Source organism: Sceloporus undulatus, chromosome 3 (genome assembly GCF_019175285.1).
Source record: "Sceloporus undulatus isolate JIND9_A2432 ecotype Alabama chromosome 3, SceUnd_v1.1, whole genome shotgun sequence".
Lineage (NCBI taxonomy): Eukaryota > Metazoa > Chordata > Lepidosauria > Squamata > Phrynosomatidae > Sceloporus > Sceloporus undulatus.
Window position 1 is genome coordinate 2,018,849 of NC_056524.1, and position 21,181 is coordinate 2,040,029.

Sequence of the window (21,181 nt, forward strand, 5' to 3'; positions counted from 1 at the left end):
GTGTTTTAGCATCAGCAATAGCACTTACATTTCTATACCGCTTCATAGTGAACATGAGCATTCTCTAAGTGGTTTACCGTGTGTTAGCCAATGACCCCCAACAAGCTGGTATTTATTTTACCAGCCTACAAAAGAATGGAAGGCTGAGTCAACCTTGGAGCCCTGCAGGATCGAATTCATGATATTGTGGTTGCAGGACTGGCATTTCACCACTGCACCACCTGTGCTTTTAGAGTACTCATAGGGTATTGTAGAGGGGCATTTCTGTTTTGGGCGGGTGTGGAAGGCTAATTTATCTGCCTTGCTTGGGATCTTTCCACAGGAACCAATGGGCATGTGTTATACGGTGGGATCTCTGGGGGAGACTTCTCCATCGACCCACAAACAGGTCTGATTAGTACCCTCCGCTCTCTGGACCACGAGGAGCATGCAGAACACTTGCTGACAGGTAAGGGACTCCAGGGCAGGGGCCAACAGATTTGGTGAGTCAGGAAGGGGTTCTCATTCACAGTGGCAGATAATTGTCCAAAGAGAAGGTCAGTGGTCCCCTTCTGTTTGGATTGGTGTTTGCCTTCCAGAATATTTGACAAGGGGTGCATGATATCTAGTCATCAGAGTCTCAAAGGCTCAGTACAGACTGCCGAGGAATGGCGGCCTTTCGGTGGCCTACCAACAGCTTGCCAGCAGCCTAATTTCCTGGGAGGGAAGTTGCAGCTGCCAAACCGCTTAACTTCCCTCTGGAGGAAAAAGAACCTGGGAAAACCGACTTCTTTTGTCACCACCATTGTTATGTTGCAAGTGCGCCAATGGTGCACTTGTGATGTAACTGCTGCTGTGTGACGTGCGGATGCTATGCGTCACAATGGTGGCGCCCTTGTACATGGGGTGCCGCCATTGTAGCACCGCCAGTCTGTGCTAAGATTAGGAACCGTGCGGTTGCCGCGTGGTCCCTAACCATATTTGCGCCGCCGCCACACTACAAAGGGCCTGCCTGTCCCAGGCCAAAGTCAGACCCTTATTCTATTATTAAATAAACCCGGCAGGCAAATGAAAAAGTGTCCTAAAAGTGTCCCATTTGCCAAGTTGGAATAATCCATTTGGCAAAAATAATGCTTTTACAATGCTCTTCTACACTTCTACAACCTGAAGAGAACGAAAGTAACGCAGAGGCTGAAAACAAACAAACTCACATGTCTGTTTATTTCCTGCCGGGTTTGTTTAATACATAGTGCTTTTAGACATTGCCTCTGACATCAAGCTGGGGCATCACAGATTTGGGGGTGGGGGTCTTGAAGTATAACTGCATGCTGGGAGGTTCCATTTGGGTCACATTGCAGTTTTATGGTGGTTAACTTTCTCTCCCTAACCCTCCTATATCTGCCATGGAGTGGCAAACTGACAGAGACATCTATTTCCCCTCTGGTAGCCAAGAGCAGGGTGTGTGTGTGTGTGTGTGTGTGTGTGTGTGTGTGTGTGTGTGTACTGTGTGTGTATGTGTGTGGGTGGTTCATGTTCCCAATGCAAGTGCAAACAGTTAGAGCCCACTCGCACCCCTGCCTGCTGCATGGATTTGGCATAAATGGATTCTCCTACCTAGCTTTATTTATAAAGCGCTGTAAATCTACATGGCGCTGTACAAAACCAAGTAAAATCAAGAATATATAACAGTATATAAAAAACTTGCCTGTGGCGCACAATCTAAAAGTAAAAACAACAAATTAAAAACATCATAAGAAACATCGTAAGAAACAAGTTAAAACAGCAAATATCCAACATTGGGTCAAGCATCAGAACAACCAGGACACAATCATAGACTCCCTGGGAATGCTTCCCTAAACAATATGGTCTTTAACTTGGCTTTGAAGTTGGTTAGAGACGTGTTGAGTTGTGCTTGTAAGGGGAGGAGGTTCCAGGAGTGAGGGGCAGCGAGTGAGAAGGGACGAATCCGGGACGGGGCCGTGGAAATCCTGGGCTGGGACAGGAGACCTTGGCCACCAGAACGGAGGGAACGAGTGGGGATGTAGGGAGAAAGAAGTTCAGAGAGATAGGGAAGGGCCAGCCCATGCAGGGCTTTAAAGGTGAGCAGGAGAAGCTTGTACTGAATGTGGAAGGGAAAGGGGAGCCAGTGAAGGAATGACAACAGAGGGGAGACATGGTCATACCGGTGAGCGAGTGAGATGATACGAGCAGCTGAGTGCTGAACAGAAATCAATGGGTGGAGGTGAGAGAGAGGAAGCCCTGCCAAGAGAAGGTTGCAGTAGTCAAGTCGAGAGACCACTAGGGCATGGACCAAAGTCTTTGCAGTAGAAGCAGAGAGATATGGACGGATTTTGGAAATATTATAGAGGAAATATCTACAGACCTTGGCTGTGGCCTGAATCTGAGGGATAAATGACAGAGAAGAGTTGAAAATGAAACCAAGACTGCAGGCTTCCTGGACCGGCTGAATAGAGATGTTGTTGACAGAGACTGAAAAGGAATATTGAAGGGTGGGCTTAGGAGGGAAGACAAGAAGCTCTGTCTTGGACATGTTGAGCTTCAAGCGCCGATGGCACATCCAGTGGGAGACAGCTATCAGACAAGATGAAACTTGCTGTTCAAGCCCTGGCGAAAGGTCAGGGGTGGAAAGATGCAGCTGGGTATCATTGGCGTACAGATGATAAGAGAAACCGAAAGAGCCGATAAGTTTACCAAGAGACAGTGTGTATAGAGAGAACAAGAGGGGACCCAAGACAGAACCCTGAGGAACTCCAGCAGAGACCACTGCAAAAGATCTATCTGACAGGCAAGATTTAAACCAATCGAGAACGAAGCCCGAGAAGCCAAGGTCAGAAAGTAAGTCAACTAAAAGACAGTGGTCCACGGTGTCGAAGGCCGCAGACAGGTCGAGTAGGACAAGGATGGGGTAAAGGCCATTCGCCTTGGCCCGCAGGAGATCATTCGAGATCTTAGTGAGGGCCGTCTCTGAGGAGTGCCGTGGGCAGAAACCAGTCTGGAAAGGGTCCAAGTTGGTTTCAAGAAACTCAAGACAGCAAGAGTAGATGACTCGTTCCAGAACCTTAGAGAGAAAAGGAAGAAGAGAAATCGGGCGATAGCTAGATAGGGAAGAAGGGTCGAGAGAAGGTTTTTTCAGAATAGGGGAAACTAGAGCGTGTTTGAAGACCGAGGGGAAGGAGCCAGAAGAAAGAGAGAGGTTAAAGATGTAGATGAGGGAGGGCAAAAAAGAAGGAGCTATGGAGATTAGAAGATGAGAAGGGACTGGGTCAAGAGAACAGGTTATGGGTTTGGAAGAGTTCAGCAGCATAGAAAGTTCATCCAAAGAAATGGGAGAGAACGTAGAAAATTTGTTAGTAGGAGGAGTCAGGAGATTAATGTTGGGAACCAATTCAGAAAGAGTCAAAATGTAATTATGCCATTACATTTAATGGGACTTTAACATCCACAGATCCTGGTATCCATGGGGGGGTCATTGATCCAAACCCCAAGGACCCGCTGTACTTTTAAAGAGCTGATACTTGCAAAGAGTTTCCTTCATAAAGCAATCATCTCCTTTTAAACTCCACCTCCCCATTTTGTTTTTGGAAAGGCTAGGGGAGGCAGAAGGGAAACCGTTAGAGAGTCAGGGGAAGTGAGCACCTGAACTATTTCTATTGCTATTTCCTAGATTCGTACAATCGGGAAATGGCTGATACATTTGATTTTCATAGCCTGTGTACATCCTGGTGAGAAACCTCTCTTGACACAATGGATAGCCCAGGACGGTGACATGCCAGAGTCTTCTTTGGCCCTAGTAACAGTCCTCTTCTCCTTCCAGTGTATGCGCAGGACAAGGGTCTACCCCCCCGCCAGTCCAAGGCGACCGTGCGTGTGCTGGTGACTGATGAAAACGACCATGCTCCGACCTTCCCAAGAGAAACATACTCCTTGGAGGTGCCTGAGAACCAGGCCCACGTAGAGCTCGTCACTCTGCGTGCCACAGACCACGATGCAGGAGAGAACGGGCGCCTCATTTATCATTTGGCAGGTGATATAGTGGGGAAGGAGGGGGCATTTTTGGGTATGCTGGGTGAGCATTGGGGGAGGAAGGTGCATATTAAATGGGTCCCTTCACTGTTCCCACAATGCTTCTCCATCTTCTTACAAACCCCACCTTGTGTTCCTCACTCTCTTTCTCCTACAGCCGGAGACTCTGAGGATGACTTCACCCTAGATCCCATCTCGGGCAAGCTCTCTGTAGCACGAGGCCTGGACCGGGAACGGATAGCCAACTATGCACTGGTGGTCCGTGCCTGTGACCATGGCTCCCCTGCACGCTGTGCCAGCCTGATGATCCACGTCCAGGTGCTGGATCTGAATGACAACCCTCCTGCCTTTGTGCAGAAGGCTTATGCTAGTGAGGTGCCTGAAGACTTGCCTGTGGGTGCCCTGGTGCTGCAACTGGAAGCCACAGATCCTGACAAAGGCCCCAATGGCCTCATTTCCTACTTCCTGGCTAATGGATCCCTGGGCACTTTTCAGGTAGAGCCGCAGACAGGCCGCCTGACCAGCACACAGCGGCTGGATCGGGAGCGAAAGGACACTTATAGCTTCCTGGCGTTGGCTGTGGACTCCTCCCCACTGGACCCCCAAAGCACCACAGTGCGTATCACCATCACTGTCCAGGATGTCAATGACCATGTCCCCACCTTTCCACTCAGTCCACTGGTTCTTACGTTGCCTCGTGACACGCCGCCCTGGCAAGTGGTGGCCACCCTGCGGGCCGAGGACCATGACGCAGGGGCCAACGCCTCCATTCTCTACCGTTTCGCCACCCCCACTCTGAACTTTTCCATCAACACCTACACAGGGGCCATCCAGCCACTGCAGCCTCTTGATGTCCTCAACCAGCGGCAGCGGACCTTGTTTGTGCTGGCCAGCGACTTGGGAGAGCCACCCCTCTCCTCCACAGGTGTGGTCGTGATCCACCTGCAAGGCGAGAGCTACCGAGGAGTGCGCTTTCCACGCAGCACCAGTGAGGTAGCACTGCCTGAGGATGCTGCTCCAGGTATTTGCTAAAGCATGGTCAGGGTCAGATGAATCCTTGCAGCCAAAAAGCCGCAGGACCAGCAGGTGGTGGTTCCCAGCTAAGAAATCCATCACCGAAAATGGTGTGTAGGGTCTGGAAACCATGCCCTCTGAGGAGAGACATAGGGAGCCAGGTATATTTAGCATGGAGAAAAGAAGGTTAAGAGGATGCTCAAGAGCAATGTTTAAATATCTGAAGGGGTGTCATACTGAGGATGGAGGAAGCTCTTTTTCTGCTGTCCAGAGAAGAACACCCAGAGCAAACTACAGATTCAAACTACAGTGCGCCTGCGTCATACGTGGGCACACCTTACGTGGCTTTCAGCATACGCTGAAAACTGCGCTGGGAAAAGAGGAGATGGGCCGTATAAGGGGTAATGGTATGTGCGCCTGTGGGGCTTGTGCATGTGCCACTGCACTACCACGCCACTGCTCCTCTGTGTGCACAAGCCCCATTCATTTAAATGGGGCTCAGCATAGGCGGAATTCCTTTTACGCTCTGAGGCAACAGCATCTTCCACCTTGGAACAGCTCTTAGCCTCAGGAAGTTCTTCCTAATGTTGAGATGGAATCTCTTTTCCTTTAGTTTGAATCCATTGCTCCAGATCCTATTCTCTGGAGCAGCAGAAAACAAGCTTGCTCCATCCTCAATATGACACCTTTTCAAATAGTTAAACAGGGCTATCGTATTGCCTCTTAACATTATCTTCTCCTGGCTACACATTCCGAGCTCCCTAAGTCTCTCCTGATAGGGCTTGGTGGTTTTCAGACCTTTCACCAATTTGATCACCCTCCAAAATGGTGAGTGGTTTGAAACCCATGAGGAATGGCTTCCCTCGTCAGTGTTTAGCAATTAGTTAAGTCAGTGATGCCCAGACTCTGGTCTTCCAATTGACTTGGACTTTAGCTCCCAGCATCCTGGACCATTGGACAAGATGGCAGAGGCTTCTGGGATCCGTAGTCCAAAACACCTGGAGGACCAGAGTCTGGGAATCACTGAGTTAATTGGAAGTCTGACCAGGAACCCCTTCTTCAGAAGGACAAATAGGCCTTTTAAAACATAGGACTGTTTTCATGTGTATTTATATTTTATATTTATACATTGGGGGGGAGCATCTGTGTCTGTGTCTGTGCACCAAACTAGGAAAGGGTGTAAATATTGTCATGGGAAGTGTGTTTTGCACACTAAGGTTTTAATGCAAACGGACACTATAATCCTGAAATGGTTCAGATGGTGCTAGGGAAAAGAAAGCAATCCTGATTGAATAGCATTTTTGCAAATGCACTGTTGCAACGGGAGAACAAACGGCCTCCCCTCCCAGTAAAGATCGTTCTGATGTTCTTCCTCCCTCCAGGCACTACCGTGGTGGATGTCACGGCTAAGCACACTGCAGGCTCCTCCGGCCACATCACCTACAGCATCATCAGTGGGAATGAAAAGGGTTCCTTCCACATCCAGCCAAGCTCAGGTACTGGAGTAGCAGTGCCCAGCAAGGAGAGCAAATAGTGCTGGGTGCCAGTGGTCCACTGTTTGGGGAAAGGGCAGCTGCAATGTGCGAGCCAGTTGATATGCCTCCTGGAGGCTGTGTGCCAGCTGAACTGTTGAGAGCAGCCACAATTTAATTATTTATATAGTGCACCTGCGTCATATGCAGGTGCACTATATGTGGCTTTCAGCTTATGCTGAAAGCTGTGCAATGGAAGTGGCAATGGCGCGCGTGTCCATGCATGCATGAGCCCCATTGTTTTAAATGGGGCTTGAGCATATGCAGGATTTGCCTTACATGGGGTGTGTGTGTCCAGAACAGATCCACTGCATAAGGCAAGGGCGCACTGTATAAATAAATTGGTGGCCTACCTTGTAAGGGCCACCAAACACCAGCACATAAATGTAGGGTGATTCATGTTCTGAGGTGGGGGGGGACACCCATGCTCACTGTGCCAAGACACAGGTGCCCAGTGGAGGTCTCTCCACAGGAGCCACTAAAATGGGCGGGCAACTTTGGAGAACATACCTCACAGCACTCTGTGCAAAAAGGTTTTTTTTAATAGTTACCCTCAAACATTCTGTATGTTCATGGGGACATTTTTACCATGTTTCACCACTTATTTAATGAAAATGCCCCCGTTGAGGACTTGGAGGCTGATTGAGGACACTTTTTTGACCCTAGGGGGCCACATGCAGCCTCACACTGAAGGCTCCAGGCCCCCAAGGGAGGCTTGTCATCTTGGCAGGTTTTTAAAGTCCAGTCGCTTCATCTGCTACCACCTCTGCTTTCTATCTGCTTGCTATGTTTGGGTCTTGAATTGTTGGTTTATGCGGTAATTTTATTTTAGAAACATAGCTATGTTTATTTTGTTATAGCCTATATTGTGGGTCTATAAATAATGCCTTGCTGGCTGGCTGGCTGCCTTGCATACAGAGAGCCAAGTTGGGGGATTCCTTTCATGGTGAGAGTCCAATGAGGGCTACTGCTGTCCAGAGGAGATGGAGTTGCCCTGGGTGGGCCACCAGTCTTGAAGCTGTAAGCCACATATGGCTTTTCTTCACAGACAGGAGCTGGCAGCCAAAGAGGCTACCCAGCCTCCAGCATCCAATGTTATTCAAGAGTAGACTGGTCTTGCCAGGGAGGTTCCATTTAATTTTTCCCAATAACAATTGTTGAGAGAGAGAAACCCACCTGCTCATGCAAACTTAATGCAAATACAGCTTATGGCAATGCAATAATATTTGAACTTAATGCAAATACATCTTATGGCAAAGCAATAATATTTGAACCCTGGCCCCCCAGAGTTGTAGACCAACAGTCATGCCACTACGCCACATTTGCTCTTCCATACCTATCATGAGTAATAAAATGCACCCCATTTTGACCACTCTGCACCCAGTCTGTCTTCCAGGGTATCCACAGTCCACGTGGTTGATGCCAAGATGGGTGGGAGAACATGATGTTTAGGGACAATGCAACAGTTCAGGTCAGAAGGGAAGGAAGACACGGGTGGGAGAAGAAGAACTGTGCATTCCTTTTCTGCAGTCCCCAGCATCCATACAGGGAAACAGGCGGTGGTGACTCTTCCCTGCTTCCCCCCAGGTCTGGTGTCTGTGCACAGTTCTGGCAGCCTGGACTTTGAGCAAGGCCCTCGGCTGCGCCTGGTGCTGCAAGCCGAGTCTCCCTCTTCCTTTGGCTTCATGGCTGTGAATGTCAACCTGCAAGATGCCAACGACAATGCTCCCCGCTTCCAGCTGCAGAATTATGTTGCTTTCATCCGGGAGGCACAGGGCTATGACTCACCAGTCATCCAGGTAAGTCCTCCCAGGTTGAGCAGGAGGCCTCTAAAAAGCCCACTTGAGCAGTTTGGGATCTGCCCCAGCGTTAGGGTAACAAAGTTGGAAGAGACCTCAAGGGCCACCCAGTCCATCCCAATTCTGACATGAAGGAAGACACAATCCAAGCCCTCCCTGTGACATCCAGCTTCTGTTTAAAAACCTCCAAAGGAGGAAACTCCACCACCCTCCAAGGCAGAGCTTTCCACTGTCAAACAGCTCTTGCATCATTAGGAATGCTTTCCTAATATTTTGGTCGAATTTCTTTTCCTGTAGTTTGAATCCATTGTTTTATGTCCTATTCTCTGGAGTAGCAGAAAACAAGCTTGCTCCCTCCTCAATGTGACATCCCTTCAGATATTCAAAAATGGCTATCATGTCTCCTTCTAACCTTCTCTTCTCTGGGCTAAACATACCCAGCTCCCTAAGTCTCTCCTCATAGGGCTTGATGGTTCCCAGACCTTCCACCTTTTTGGTCGCCCTCCTCTGGACATGCTCCAGCTTCTCAACATCCTTCTTGAATTGTGGTTCCCAGAACTTGACACAGTATTCCAGCTCTGGACACCACCGTTAAAAAGGATGTTGAGCCCAGAGGGTGCCTCCTGGGGCAAGAGTTGGGCTCTGTGTTCAGGGCAGCTCCCATGTCAGCTGAAGGAAGAGAGCCTAGGATCTTCTGCTGGCCCTAGCGCTCTCACTGCCTCACTTTGCAGGTCATGGCGGACGACTTGGACCAGGGCCTCAATGGCCAAGTGACTTACACAATCAACCAGACGCTGCCCATGAATGGGCTTTACCACATCCATGCCCATACTGGGACGATCACAACGGCGGCCATTCTGGACAGGGAGATTTGGGCCCAAACCCGGTGAGCCAGCCTTCTCGCCTCTTTTTCTGCTCTTGCAAGCCCACAGACCAGCAGAGAGGGGTCTGAACCCTTCAAGCCATTGTGCCTCTCCCTTTGGATGTTGTTCCTCTGGCGAAAGCTCCTCTGATGATGAACATAGTTGTGGCTTGGGGGGGGGGGGTCATTCTAAAAAAAGCTGTCCAGAACATGTGAAGGACTTGGGGGGAGAAGGGAGACACCCCACTTCCCACCTTACCCTGCTTTGCCCCACACTCCACTTCCAAGGTAGATCTATAGGGGGCATGAGACCTTCCCCAAGGCCAGAGCACCTCACTCAGGCCCCTACCACCATCACTCTGTGCCCTTAACAGGCTGGTGCTGACTGCGACAGACAGAGGAAACCCTCCCCTTGTGGGTTCAGCCACGCTGACGGTGGTAGTGATGGACATCAACGACAACAGTCCCACCATCCCTGCACCTTGGGAGGTCCGGGTGCCAGAGAGTGAGTAGGTGATGTGGGGTGGGGTGGGATGAGAAGAAGGGCTCCTGAATATTTCCCAGGCTAGGGCCTCAGAATGAGACCCTGTTTGATCGCAGTGGGATGGTGTGGCCGTAGGCCTCCTTGGGCAGATGATATGGTCCCTCAGCCTCTCTTTGTCCACAAACCCATCGCTGTCATCAGAGTCAGGGATCGGATGGCCCTAGAAAATGCCATGGAGAGGAATCCTGAGTCTCCTGCTTTGAGGCTCCCAGCATGCTCTTCCTCCTGAGCCCACAGTGCCCAAGTCTGGGCACCACAATAACATCCTCTGGAAGGCATGTGAGCCAAAATTCCCTTGGCATGCCAGTGGCACCCTCATCTTCTTCCCTGGAAGCCATGAAGGAAGGGCTCTGAGGGCAGGCCATAGATTCCCCCCTTCTCCTTGCATGGCCTCAGACTGGGTGGACCTAAGTGTCCCCCCACTCCTGCACACTTCTTCCTATCAGATGCCCTGCTGGGCACCGAAATCACCATGGTGACGGGGAATGACGTAGACTGTGGACCGCAGCTTTCTTACGTCCTCTTGCTGGAGAGCAGCGTCATCGGGACATTCGGCATCCTCCACTTTGGTGGGCGGATCACCCTGATGGCCCCGCTGGACTATGAGCAGCGCAGCCACTACACCTTGACCGTCTGCACCTCTGATTCCCAGCATGAGACTGAGGCCAACGTTACTGTAGTGGTGGAGGACGTGAATGACAACGCCCCCACCTTTGCCCAGGCTTTGTACCAGGTACCAGACCCTCACAGGTGTTGCACCATCCCTCCAGATGCCAACATGTTGGCTGCCCATGGGTTGGTGGGGCTGTTCCTGTGTTTCTTCTCTCCCAGGGGTGGCTCAGGGGCAGAAGGTAGACTGGGATCTGCTTGGAGTGAAGGTGGTCAGTCAGCCAAGGGACTTTGAAGAGAAGCTTGGGGGGTTAGGGCATGGAGTGGCCTTGGGGGTTAGGCATCCCCACCCCAGTGCCAAGTGGATTACCCCTCCTGACACTCTGTAACTGATGGAAACTGACCTTCAGGGAATAATGTATTATGTTCTATATCCACCAGGTACTACTGCCAGAACACACCCCAGTGGGTAGTGCCATCCTGACGCTCAGCGCCACAGATCTTGACTCTGGTTCCAACGGGGAAATCACTTATCAACTGGCCAAGCCAAGCCGTATTTTTGCCATCCACACCAACAATGGTACAAAAGCAGAGGGCAGGGAACAATAAGGAGAGTGGCGGCAGGGAAGGATAAATACTTCTGAGGGAGTTCTAGCCTGGTTCCTGCTTCCCCTCATCCCCCTGCCCCATCCTATCAGGCTGCTGAACAGTCCTAGCATTGCATAGACAGCATAGAAGGCTTGCGTACAGACTTGTGCCCAGTTGTGCCAAATGCCACCCCACTCCCCCAATTTCCTGGGCAGCCTCTGACATCTCCCACCCAGTCCTTCCCTGCTTTGTGGGGAGTGGGCAGCATCACTGAAGCACTTACTCAGCCCCCCAGATGTGAAATGATCACTACAGCAAGTAGCATTGAGACCTCCAGAGCACAATGGCAGATAAGAGAGTGGAGGTCATAATTTTACACTTGAACCTGGAGAGACACTCGTGCAATCCTGCCTGCTCCCCATGAGGCAGGTAATGGCTAGTTTTGGGGCTGAGAGGGCTTCAGTGGCTGCTCAGTAAGGTGCATGGATTTCAAGTGCTGGAGAGGGAGGGAATACCACCCCCACCGTGCCAAGGAAAGGATACGTGCATGCATAAGGAAAAGATAGGCATGCATGTGTCCTTAACACGATGGTAGCTCAATTGTGTTTTGCTCCTGCATACATGCAGGCCACAGTGGCACTCCTGATGATAAGCGCACGCGCACACACACACACACACACACACACACAAGCCCTCCCTCATGTCTTGCTGCTCTTACTCCCTCCCTGCAGGCACCCTGTTCACTACCCAGCCCCTGCGGCTGGAGCCACGGCAGCCCATGCTAGACATCCACGTTGAGGCTCGGGATGGGGGCCTGCCCAGCCTCTCCGCCTGGGTCACTGTGCAGATCCAAGTGCTGGACCTGAACGACCATGAGCCACAGTTCCTGAAGCCGCACTACAATGCCAGTGTGTCAGAGGACCTGCGCCCCGGCACCACCCTTCTCACACTGGAGGCCACGGATGCAGACGTTGCTCGTGACAATGCCGCCCTGGACTACACCATTGTCAGTGGGAACAGTGGCCATGCCTTCCAGCTGGAGGGCCAAGCTGGAGGGACTGGTGCTCTTGTCCTAGTTGAGCCCCTTGACTTTGAGGCCGTGGCCCTTTACAATCTGACAGTAGCTGCATCTGACCGAGGAGTGCCGCAGCGCAGCACCCTGGTGCCCGTCCTCCTTGGCGTGCTGGATGTCAATGACAACCCACCGGCCTTTGGGCGTGCTGTCTACCACACTGCGGTGAGTGAGAGCGCTGCACCGGGCACAGAGCTGCTTCGTGTGGCTGCCCACGACCCAGACTCTGGCCCACATGGTCAAGTGCGCTACAGCGTCAGCTCTGGCGACCCTGGGGGGCTCTTTCAGCTCCATCCATCAACGGGGGCACTACGCCTCACCGAGGCCCTGGATTGTGAGATCCAAAACCAGCACACTCTGGTGATCCAGGCCTCAGATGGGGCAAGCGGGCACTTTGCTCTGGCTTCAGTCACTGTTGAGGTGAAAGATGTGAACGACAACCTGCCCTACTTCCCACTGGAGATCCTGAGTGCCAGCCTGAGGGAGAACCTGCCCTCTGGGAGCCTGGTCACCAGAGTGCGTGCTGTGGATGCGGACGTAGGGGCTTTCGGGGCACTGCGTTATGCCCTCCTTCCAACTCAGGGCTGGCAGGCCTTTGCCCTCAACAGCACCTCAGGGGAGCTGAGCTCTCGCCTTCCTTTTGACTACGAGCGCACCAAGGCAGTTGAGCTGCTGGTGCAGGCCACCGACGCAGGTAATGCCTCAGCCACAGCCACCGTGCGTGTCCTGGTGACTGGAGACGATGAGTATGACCCAGTCTTCCTCCATCCCACTTTCAGCTTTGAGGTCCCAGAAGGAGCGCGCAGGGGGCAGAGCATTGGGCGGGTGATGGCCACTGATGAGGATGAGGGTCCGGATGGTGTGGTGCTCTATACCCTGACCAAACCTTCTCCCTTCTTTGGGCTCAACCGGACCAGTGGCACCATCTACCTGCGCATGGACAGCCAGGTACCCTCCAGTGGATCCCCCAAGCGGGACCCGCGGGAGCTGGTGTTGGAGGTCCGGGCACATGGACCCCTGCCTGCCTCACGCTCAGCTTCTGCCCAAGTCACTGTTGACGTCACACACACCTCCTTTGGCCTGGCGACCGACTTCAACTTGATGCTAGTGGTGGCTGTGGCAGCCTCGCTGGGGGTGGTGGTGGTACTGGCTGCAGTGGCCATTGTGCTGGTCCTCATCCGTTCTCGGCAGGGCCGCGGTGGCCACAAGGAAGCAGTGGATCCAGCCCATGTGCAGAGTAGCTCTTTGCAGAAGTTGGGTCACGGTGAGCCGGTGCTGCCAGGGGGGGACTGTCTCTACCACGAGGCACTGCCCGGCTATGGCACAGATACAACAAGTCCCTACGCCACTCGTGGGGGCTCGCTGGACCCCTCACATTCAAGCGGGAGGGGATCAGCAGAGGCAGCAGAGGATGACGAGATCCGGATGATCAACGAGTGCCCCCGGATGTCCAGCGTCACCTCCTCCCTGCAGGAACACCTGGCTGCCCGTGGGCCTGACTCCGGCATCCAGACAGATGCCGACCGCCTCTCAGATGTCTCCTGTGAGCCCGCCACCTTGGATGCCGGCCACTGGTTCAAGAGCCGGAAGGGGCCCAGCCTCCTGTTGCCTGGCCAGCCCCCACAGCTCTACCGGGATGAGAGGGCTGGTGCTGGTGGCGTAGGACCTTACTTGGGCACCGGCGGCTGTGGGCTCAGTGTCTCCGTTGCGGCGGCCAAGGACTATGCCTTCCCTGAAGACGGGAAGCCTTGTGTGGATGGCTCCCTGACAGCCATTGTGGCCAGTGATGAGGAGCTGCGCGGCAGCTACAACTGGGACTACCTCCTCAACTGGTGCCCGCAGTTTCAACCACTGGCCAGCGTCTTCACGGAGATCGCCCGCCTGAAGGACGAAAGCTCCTTGCGGAAACCTTTTCCAGCCAAGCCCAAACCCCGCATCGACCCCCCGCCTCTCATCACCTCAGTGGCACACCCTGGGGCCAAGTCGGTGCCCCCCAAGCCAGCCATTGGGCGCGCCTTCCCACAGCTCTCTACGCTGCGCCGCTCACCTATCAGCCACGAGGGCTCCCTTTCCTCAGCTGCCATGTCCCCCAGCTTCTCGCCCTCCCTCTCCCCCCTGGCAGCCCGCTCCCCCGTGGTCTCACCATTCGGGGTTTCCCAGGGCCCCTCCGCCTCTGCCATCAGCACCGAGGCCACTGAAGAGGCTGAGCTCCGCATTTAGCTGGGCCCCACCAGACTCCTTGTCCTCCTTCTATGGAGCAGGACAAACCACCCAGTGCATGCCATCCCTGCATCTTGCGGAGCCCACTAGTAGCTTTGGACCACAAGAAGACCCTGTTGGCTTGAGTCTGGGACCTCTTCCCCATCCTGCTGCCAGGGGTCACTTCCAGGGGCACGCGCCATCTGCTGCCTCAGTGCAGGGGATTCTGCAAGAGATGAGTTGGGACTCTGCTGCATTTTCCTTGAGGCAGTTCTTTGGACTGAAATGGGGACAAGAGGGAGAGACTGGCCATGCTTGGCACCAGCTGTGTAAGGGCAAAGGGACTCTTGCAGGGAATCACAGCTACCCTCTCCCCCGCAATATATGGACACTTTTTACGGCACATGATATTTTCAGTACTGTTCCTCCCCACACACCCCACACCCACACAAGCACAGAGGGTGGTGGTCTCTCACTGTACACAAGAGCCCTCTCTGCCCCATTCTAGCCCCCTCCTCAAACATAGGATTGGTATCATTATCTTCCACAAGACTGGGACAAAAGGGTGCAAGACAGGATTGGGGCAACTTATCATCCCATCCATCCCACCTTACAAAAGCTGCCCCCCACACCACATAGTGATATTTAACACTGCATACAGTCAGCCCCCAATATCCATGTATTCAACATTCGTCCATGGCTTCAAAATATTCCAAAACTTACAAATTCCAAAAAGCAAACTTTGGTTTTGCTATTTCATAGAAGGGACACCATTTTACTATGCAAGTCTATATGATGGGACTTCAGGACCCATGGAATTTGGAATCCAGGGGGGTCCTGGAACCAAACCCCAGCAGATACATCAAGGTCCTACATATTTCAGTTGCTGTTTATTTATATATTGCCATCAGTTTACATTCTGGCATTTGCAGTGCAGCTGGCAGGGACATTTTTCAAACCCTTCAATCTGCTATCTTCTTGGTTTTCCAGGACAGATGGCAAGCCTACTCAAACTTTCTGCTGCCCAAGGAGGGAATGCCCCCCACCAGCACACAGTAGCCCCATAGCAGCCAGTCCTGGCTGTGTCCCATGGCACCAGTGGGCCAGGGCAGGAGAGGCTGCTTTCTGCCTTGGGCAAGCCTGGAGGGCACTATAAGGCCAGCATCTGGAATTCATTATGTCCCTTTGCCAGGAAAGTCCCTGCCTGGCATTGATTAAACCAGCAAAGAGGGCACAGAGGGGGCTGGCTTCCCACAAATGCCCAGAAAGAAGGGCATCGTTACTTTGCCTGCTCACTCTAGTATCACTTAGCCCGATGTGCCTGGGAATGCATAGCACCCTGGCATGCTTGGCATTGGGTGTGAATGCTGCCACAATGCCTGTCCTCCCTGACTCTGCAGAGTTGGGGCTGCTTATACCACACCTAACCATCCTGAGCAGTCTGCTCTTGTGTGTCTGTATGTGTGTGTGTGGGGGTGGGGGGGGGGGTTAATGGTACTAAGTTTGAGAAAAATAAAACCCATTCTCCCCCCCTCTGCTGATCTGCCCCCCCCCCCCTATTAAATAGGGGAAAGCAGAGGTATTTTGATGGTCTGGCGAGGTTGGTCACTTCAGCTGCAGCCAAAGGGAACACCCTGCAGGTGGAGAGCAAGCTTGTCAGAGAGAAGGTTGCAGCTGTGCAATGTCCCATCTCACTCCAACCAGACTTCCAGGGCTTCCATGTTCAGTCGAAGGACCTGGAAACCAAAGGTTGTATGCATGTGGGTGTGAGAGAGAGAAACGGTGTTGTGGTGGATTTGCTGTCATCAGGCTGTGCCAAGGCAGAGAAGCCCTTCCAATGGGTAGCTGAGGCCTTGGACAAGTCCAACAATGCTACCTCTTTTTGCCCTCTGCCAGATGCCATGGAGGGTACAGGAGTCTGCCAGCCTTTGGGAGTTTAGGGAAGAGCTTTGCAACATCTGCCTATGCCAAGGCCAGCTGACCACCTCCCTCAGTCCCACCACCTGGGGCTTTGGGCCAGAGTGGTAGGAGGCCAGGTGCCTACCCTCTTCCTCACAGGGCTTCTTTGAAAAAAAGCAGGGGTCTGTCCTGCCCATCTGGGTCCCAGTGCCACCCAGGGAGAGACCCACAGGGTGCCAGGATCATCTCAGCAACAGGTGGGCTGCTGGATCCTCTTCTCTCTCCAAGGTGTGGACACTCCCTTGACCACCCCAGACCCCCACCTTTTTCTCATGTACACTCCATGCTGCCTCACGCCACCTCCATACCAAACTGTCTACCCCATTTATTTATTGTAGCCTGCCCTCCCTGGGGGGGCATTTGTATCCTATCGCCCAGCGGTCCTTCCGACAGGCCGCTATCCCAAGTGCCAACTTTTTTTGAAATAATAATGCCTTAATAAACCACACCGTGTTTGTACAGACTCTGCCTTGCTGGCTGGGGGCTGGGTGTGGGCAAGCAGTGGCTCCACTGGTTCTGGAAGGGCAGAGGGGGTCCCAGGCCACCATAGGGGTGGCTGAGAGGGCTTTATCAGTTGTGCAAGGGAGTCACATAGACCAGAACTGCCGCACAGGTTGGGGGGGGGGGGGAATTCTTCTAGACGGTGGGGGATTTCTGTCTAGTGCTGATCCTGTCAACTGGCCAGAGCATAGAGACCATTCTTCCTCTCTTGACCTCACAAATGCCCCCTGATAGACTCTTTTCCCCCCACAAAAAAAACCAGGCCAGTCACTGGGGGTCCTGCTTTGCCCCTCTCCTCTCCCTTGTTGCCCTAGAGTTTCTGCCCAACAATATCTATGGTCAAACGAAGAGACCACAGTTAATTTCATCAGGGGTCCTGGGGGGCCTGGACCATGATGCCCTCCTTCTCCAAGCCACGCAGCTCCTCAGGCCGGGCTTCGGATGTGGAGACCCTAATTCCTGAAGGAGGGGGTCTTTGGGGTGCCCCCTCCTGGAAGCATCCAATGTCTTCAGTCCAGCCAAACGGGTGGGCTAATGAAGTGCAATGTGAGAACCTCCCGGTTTGGCTGGACTGAACGCCCCTTCGGTATGGCAAGGATGAGTCGGGTGAGATGCAGGTGTGCCACAAAGTCAGAATGACCTGATGCTTTGGAGCCCTGGTGGTGCTATGGTTAAATGCTGGTCCTGCAGCCACAACGTTGTGAGTTCGATCCCAGGCAGTGCTCCAAGGTTGACTCTGAATTGCATCCTTTTGTAGGTCGGTAAAATGAGCCCAGCTTGTTGGGGGCAATTGCTTAACCCTTAGGGAGTGCTGAGTTCACTATCAAGCAGTACAGAAATTGCTATTGCCATAGGGCAACACTGGAGGATACTTGCCCACAAGGAACTCATACTTGCCCATAGGAAAACATATGGGAATACTTGCCCATAGGGAAACATTTGAGGACACTTGCCCAAAAAGAAATATAGGGGAATACAGTTTGCAGTCACAACATTCTGAGTTCAGTCCCAGGGGACTCCAAGGTTGACTATACCTTCCATCTTTTCGTAGGTCGGTAAAATGACTCCCCAGCCTCTTGGGAGCAATTGGCTGAGAGACTGTAAACCATTTAGAGAGTGCTTAGTTCACTATGGACCAGCACAGACCTGAATAGACTAGAAAGCTGGGCCAAAGCTAATAAAATTTTGTAAACCACTACGATCTCTAAGGAATAGCGGACTAGAAATAAACTTTCATTTATTCATTCATTCAAAATGAAATTCAACATAATGTAAGATACTTCACTTAGGGCAGAAAATGGAAAGGCATAGATATGGGGGACACTTGGCTTAACAAGACTACTACATATGAAAGGGATCTAGGAGTCCAAGGAAACCAGATATTGAACATGAGTCAACAGTGTGATGCGGCAGCTAACAAGGCCAATGCGATTTTAGGCTGCATCAATAGAAGGATAGTGTCTAGATCAAGGGAAGTAATAGTGCCACTATATTCTGCTTTGGTCAGGCCCCACCTGGAATATTGTGTCCAGTTCTGGGTGCCACAATTCAAAAAGGATGTTGAGAAGCTGGAGCGTTTCCAGAGGAGGTCGACCAAAATGGTGAGGGGTCTGGAAACCATGGAGAAACTTAGGGAGCTGGGTATGTTTATCCTGGAGAAAAGACAGTTAAGAGGTGATATGATAGCCCTGTTTAAATATTTGAAGGGATATATTTAGGAGGGAGCAAGCTTGTTTTCTGCTGCTCCAGAGAAGAGGACACAATAGAGCAATGGATGCCCTTTCTCTTTGGCTTTTCTTCGGGAACGAAGATTCAGGAAGGACTCATGATCCCGCGCTTTCTACAACAACAACAATAACAGGTTTTATTTATATTGTCCCGCCTCTCCTGACAGATCGAGGCGGGATTACAACAAAATTATAGAAACACAATAATACTAATAACAATTATTTAAAATCACAATATAAAACCATATCCCATCTAAAAACAATTAGTACAATATAAAAATTTATCACTGCCTGAGGTAGATTCCTGATCGGGAGGCAGCAAACTTGTTGCATCTATAAAAGATCAGGAGGATATGCTTGCCGGAAGAGGTATCTTTTCAGCGCCTTTTTGAAGGCGTCCAAGGAGGGAATGAGTTGAAGCTCTTCCGGAAGGTTGTTCCAAATCATTGGGGCCATAGCTGAGGATGCTCTTTGGTGAGTAGATGTTAATCTCACCTTGGGGTATTCAAGTAGGTTCTTCCCAGATGTTCAGAGAGTGCGGGGCGGATTATGTCGGGAGAGGTGTTCCCTCAAGTAACTCGGGCCCAAGCCATATAGGGCTTTAAAGGTGATCACCAACACTATGTATTGGGCTCGGAAGCTAATTGGCAGCCAGGGTAAGGATTTTAGTACAGGTGTTATATGGTCTGACCTTGGGGTACCAGTGACCAATCTGGCTGTGGCATTTTGGACTAGCTGAAGCTTCCGAACTTGGTACAATGGTAGCTCCATGTAGAGCGCATTGCAGAAATCTAAACGAGAGGTTACCAGTGTGTGTACCACAGTTTCAAGGTCCTTTCGGTCCAGACAGGGATGCAGTTGGCGTATCAGCCGAAGCTGGTACCAAGCACTCCTGGCCATCGCATCCACTTGGGATGATAACTGTAGGGATGAGTCCAGGAGTACTCCCAAACTGTGGACTCTGTCCTTTAGGGGAAGCGTGACCCCATCCAGGACTGGGTGGCAAATTTCTCTATCTGGACTTGGGGCACCTATCATGAGTACCTCTGTTTTCTCTGGATTCAGCTTGAGTTTGTTTTCCCTCATCCAGCCCATTACTGACCCCAGGCAGGCATCCAAGCCCATTGGTGACTAAAAAGGCCAGTCCGGGACAAACAGGTCCGTAGCAGAATGCACAGCAGAAAGTCTCCTTGGGTGATGTTTCTGGGTTGTGGTTCTTTCTGCTTTGTCATTTCTCTTCGAGACTCATTCGGCATGAGCTTTCAAAGAAGGCTGCAGCATCGAGGATAGTGCGTCTCCATGCCTCCCAATGTGAGGCCATGGCAGACCATTGTTGGTGATCAATTTGGCCAAGTCTGAGATGTTGTTTCAGGGAGTCCTTGTATCTCTTCTTTGGGGCGCCCCTCTTACGTTCTTGACCCGTGGCGAGTTCACTGTAGAATACTATTTGGATGTATCCTTCAAGCCTGTGCAATGGGTTTTTCTGGTGGAGCGCAGCATGCACAGAACTGGCCTCACCCTTTAAACCAGAGGTTTGACTGCTGAGGCCTTGACAAGCATGGATGGTGGCAGCGAGGTCCTCGGGTCATAGGTTTGATTAGTTTTCTTCTCTTAGATGGTTGACCTTACAGGGTTAGATGAGCACCATCTGCCTGGGTTTGGGATCAGAGTTTTCCTTCTCCTAGGCTAGAGAGCCCATCCTGCCCTTTGGTGCTCTTGGTCAGACCCTTCGGTTGTGACCTGTCTGGCATGGGAGGCCCTGCTGGTGGCAACAACAACAACAACAACAGTAATAATAATGTTGATAATATGTTTTATTTATAGACCGCTATTCCGCAATGATCATAGTGGTGTACAGTAAAAATTGCAATACAAAATTAGCCCCTACCCACCCCCTCACTCCCTCCAAGCTGGACGATGATAGTTGGCCGTGGAGGAGGGCTCTGTCCCTTCAGCGCAGTCCCGATGGCGTTGGACCTGCCCTCTCACCACCGCCAGCATAGCTCACAACATCATTAGGGCGCACAAGCCTCTCCCCCACGACAAGAGGGCCTCAATGGATGCCAGCTCCAGGAAAAGAGATTCCAGCTCAACATTAGGAGGAACTTCCTGAGAGTAAGGGCTGTTTGACAGAGGAACACCCTCCTTCCTCGGATGGAGTGGAGTCTCCTTCTTTGGAGGTCTTTAAGCAGAGGCTGGATGGCCCTCTGTCCGAGATGCTTTGATTGTGAATTGCTGCATGGCAGAAATGGGTTGGAGTGGATCAGGGCCCTTACAGCCTTTTCTAACTCCAGGATTCTATGAAAAAGGATGTGGAGAAACTGTAGCATGTCCAAAGGAGGGCAACCAAAACGGTGAAAGGTCTGGAAGCCCTGTGAAGACTTAGGTATCTGGGTCTGTTTAGCCTGGAGAAGAGACGGTTAAGAGGTGACATGATAGCCCTCTTTAAGTATGAGAAGGGGTGCCATGTCATGAGGAGGGAGGGAGCAAGCTTGTTTTCTGCTGCCCCATTGTCTAGGACCGGAAACAATGGAGGCCAGCTCCAGGAAAAGAGATTCCAGCTCAGCATTAGGAAGAACTTCCTGAAGGTAAGAGCTGTTCAGTGGGAAGGATGGTGCTGCCTCGGAGGGCGGTGGAGCCTCCTTCCTTGGAGGCCTTTCAAGAGAGGGCTTGGATTGGGAGTTCCTGCATGGCAGAAGGGGCTTGGGCTGGGGAGCCCTGCAAATATAGGATTCTGTGACTTCGCAGGAGA

General features: G+C 51.9%; 4 protein-coding genes across 5 annotated transcripts in view; 2 read left to right on the plus strand and 2 right to left on the minus strand.

The window, feature by feature from the left end:
* The window catches only part of DCHS1 (dachsous cadherin-related 1), a 49,121-nt gene extending 33,385 nt beyond the window's left edge, over nucleotides 1–15,736 (plus strand). For both annotated transcript variants that reach the window (XM_042460241.1, XM_042460242.1), the window contains exons 12-21: nucleotides 323–448; nucleotides 3,815–4,024; nucleotides 4,181–5,044; nucleotides 6,420–6,533; nucleotides 8,157–8,368; nucleotides 9,100–9,254; nucleotides 9,605–9,735; nucleotides 10,221–10,507; nucleotides 10,825–10,963; nucleotides 11,703–15,736. In XM_042460241.1, coding sequence (XP_042316175.1) covers nucleotides 323–448; nucleotides 3,815–4,024; nucleotides 4,181–5,044; nucleotides 6,420–6,533; nucleotides 8,157–8,368; nucleotides 9,100–9,254; nucleotides 9,605–9,735; nucleotides 10,221–10,507; nucleotides 10,825–10,963; nucleotides 11,703–14,263 — 4,799 coding nt within the window. In that variant the 3' untranslated portion in view covers nucleotides 14,264–15,736. The remainder of the gene's footprint in view (nucleotides 1–322; nucleotides 449–3,814; nucleotides 4,025–4,180; nucleotides 5,045–6,419; nucleotides 6,534–8,156; nucleotides 8,369–9,099; nucleotides 9,255–9,604; nucleotides 9,736–10,220; nucleotides 10,508–10,824; nucleotides 10,964–11,702) is intronic.
* FHIP1B (FHF complex subunit HOOK interacting protein 1B) overlaps nucleotides 1–21,181 on the minus strand; it is a 620,510-nt gene that overhangs the window by 481,594 nt on the left and 117,735 nt on the right. The window lies entirely within an intron of this gene.
* The window catches only part of CCKBR (cholecystokinin B receptor), a 540,140-nt gene that overhangs the window by 388,411 nt on the left and 130,548 nt on the right, over nucleotides 1–21,181 (plus strand).
* The window catches only part of TAF10 (TATA-box binding protein associated factor 10), a 141,334-nt gene that overhangs the window by 90,075 nt on the left and 30,078 nt on the right, over nucleotides 1–21,181 (minus strand). The window lies entirely within an intron of this gene.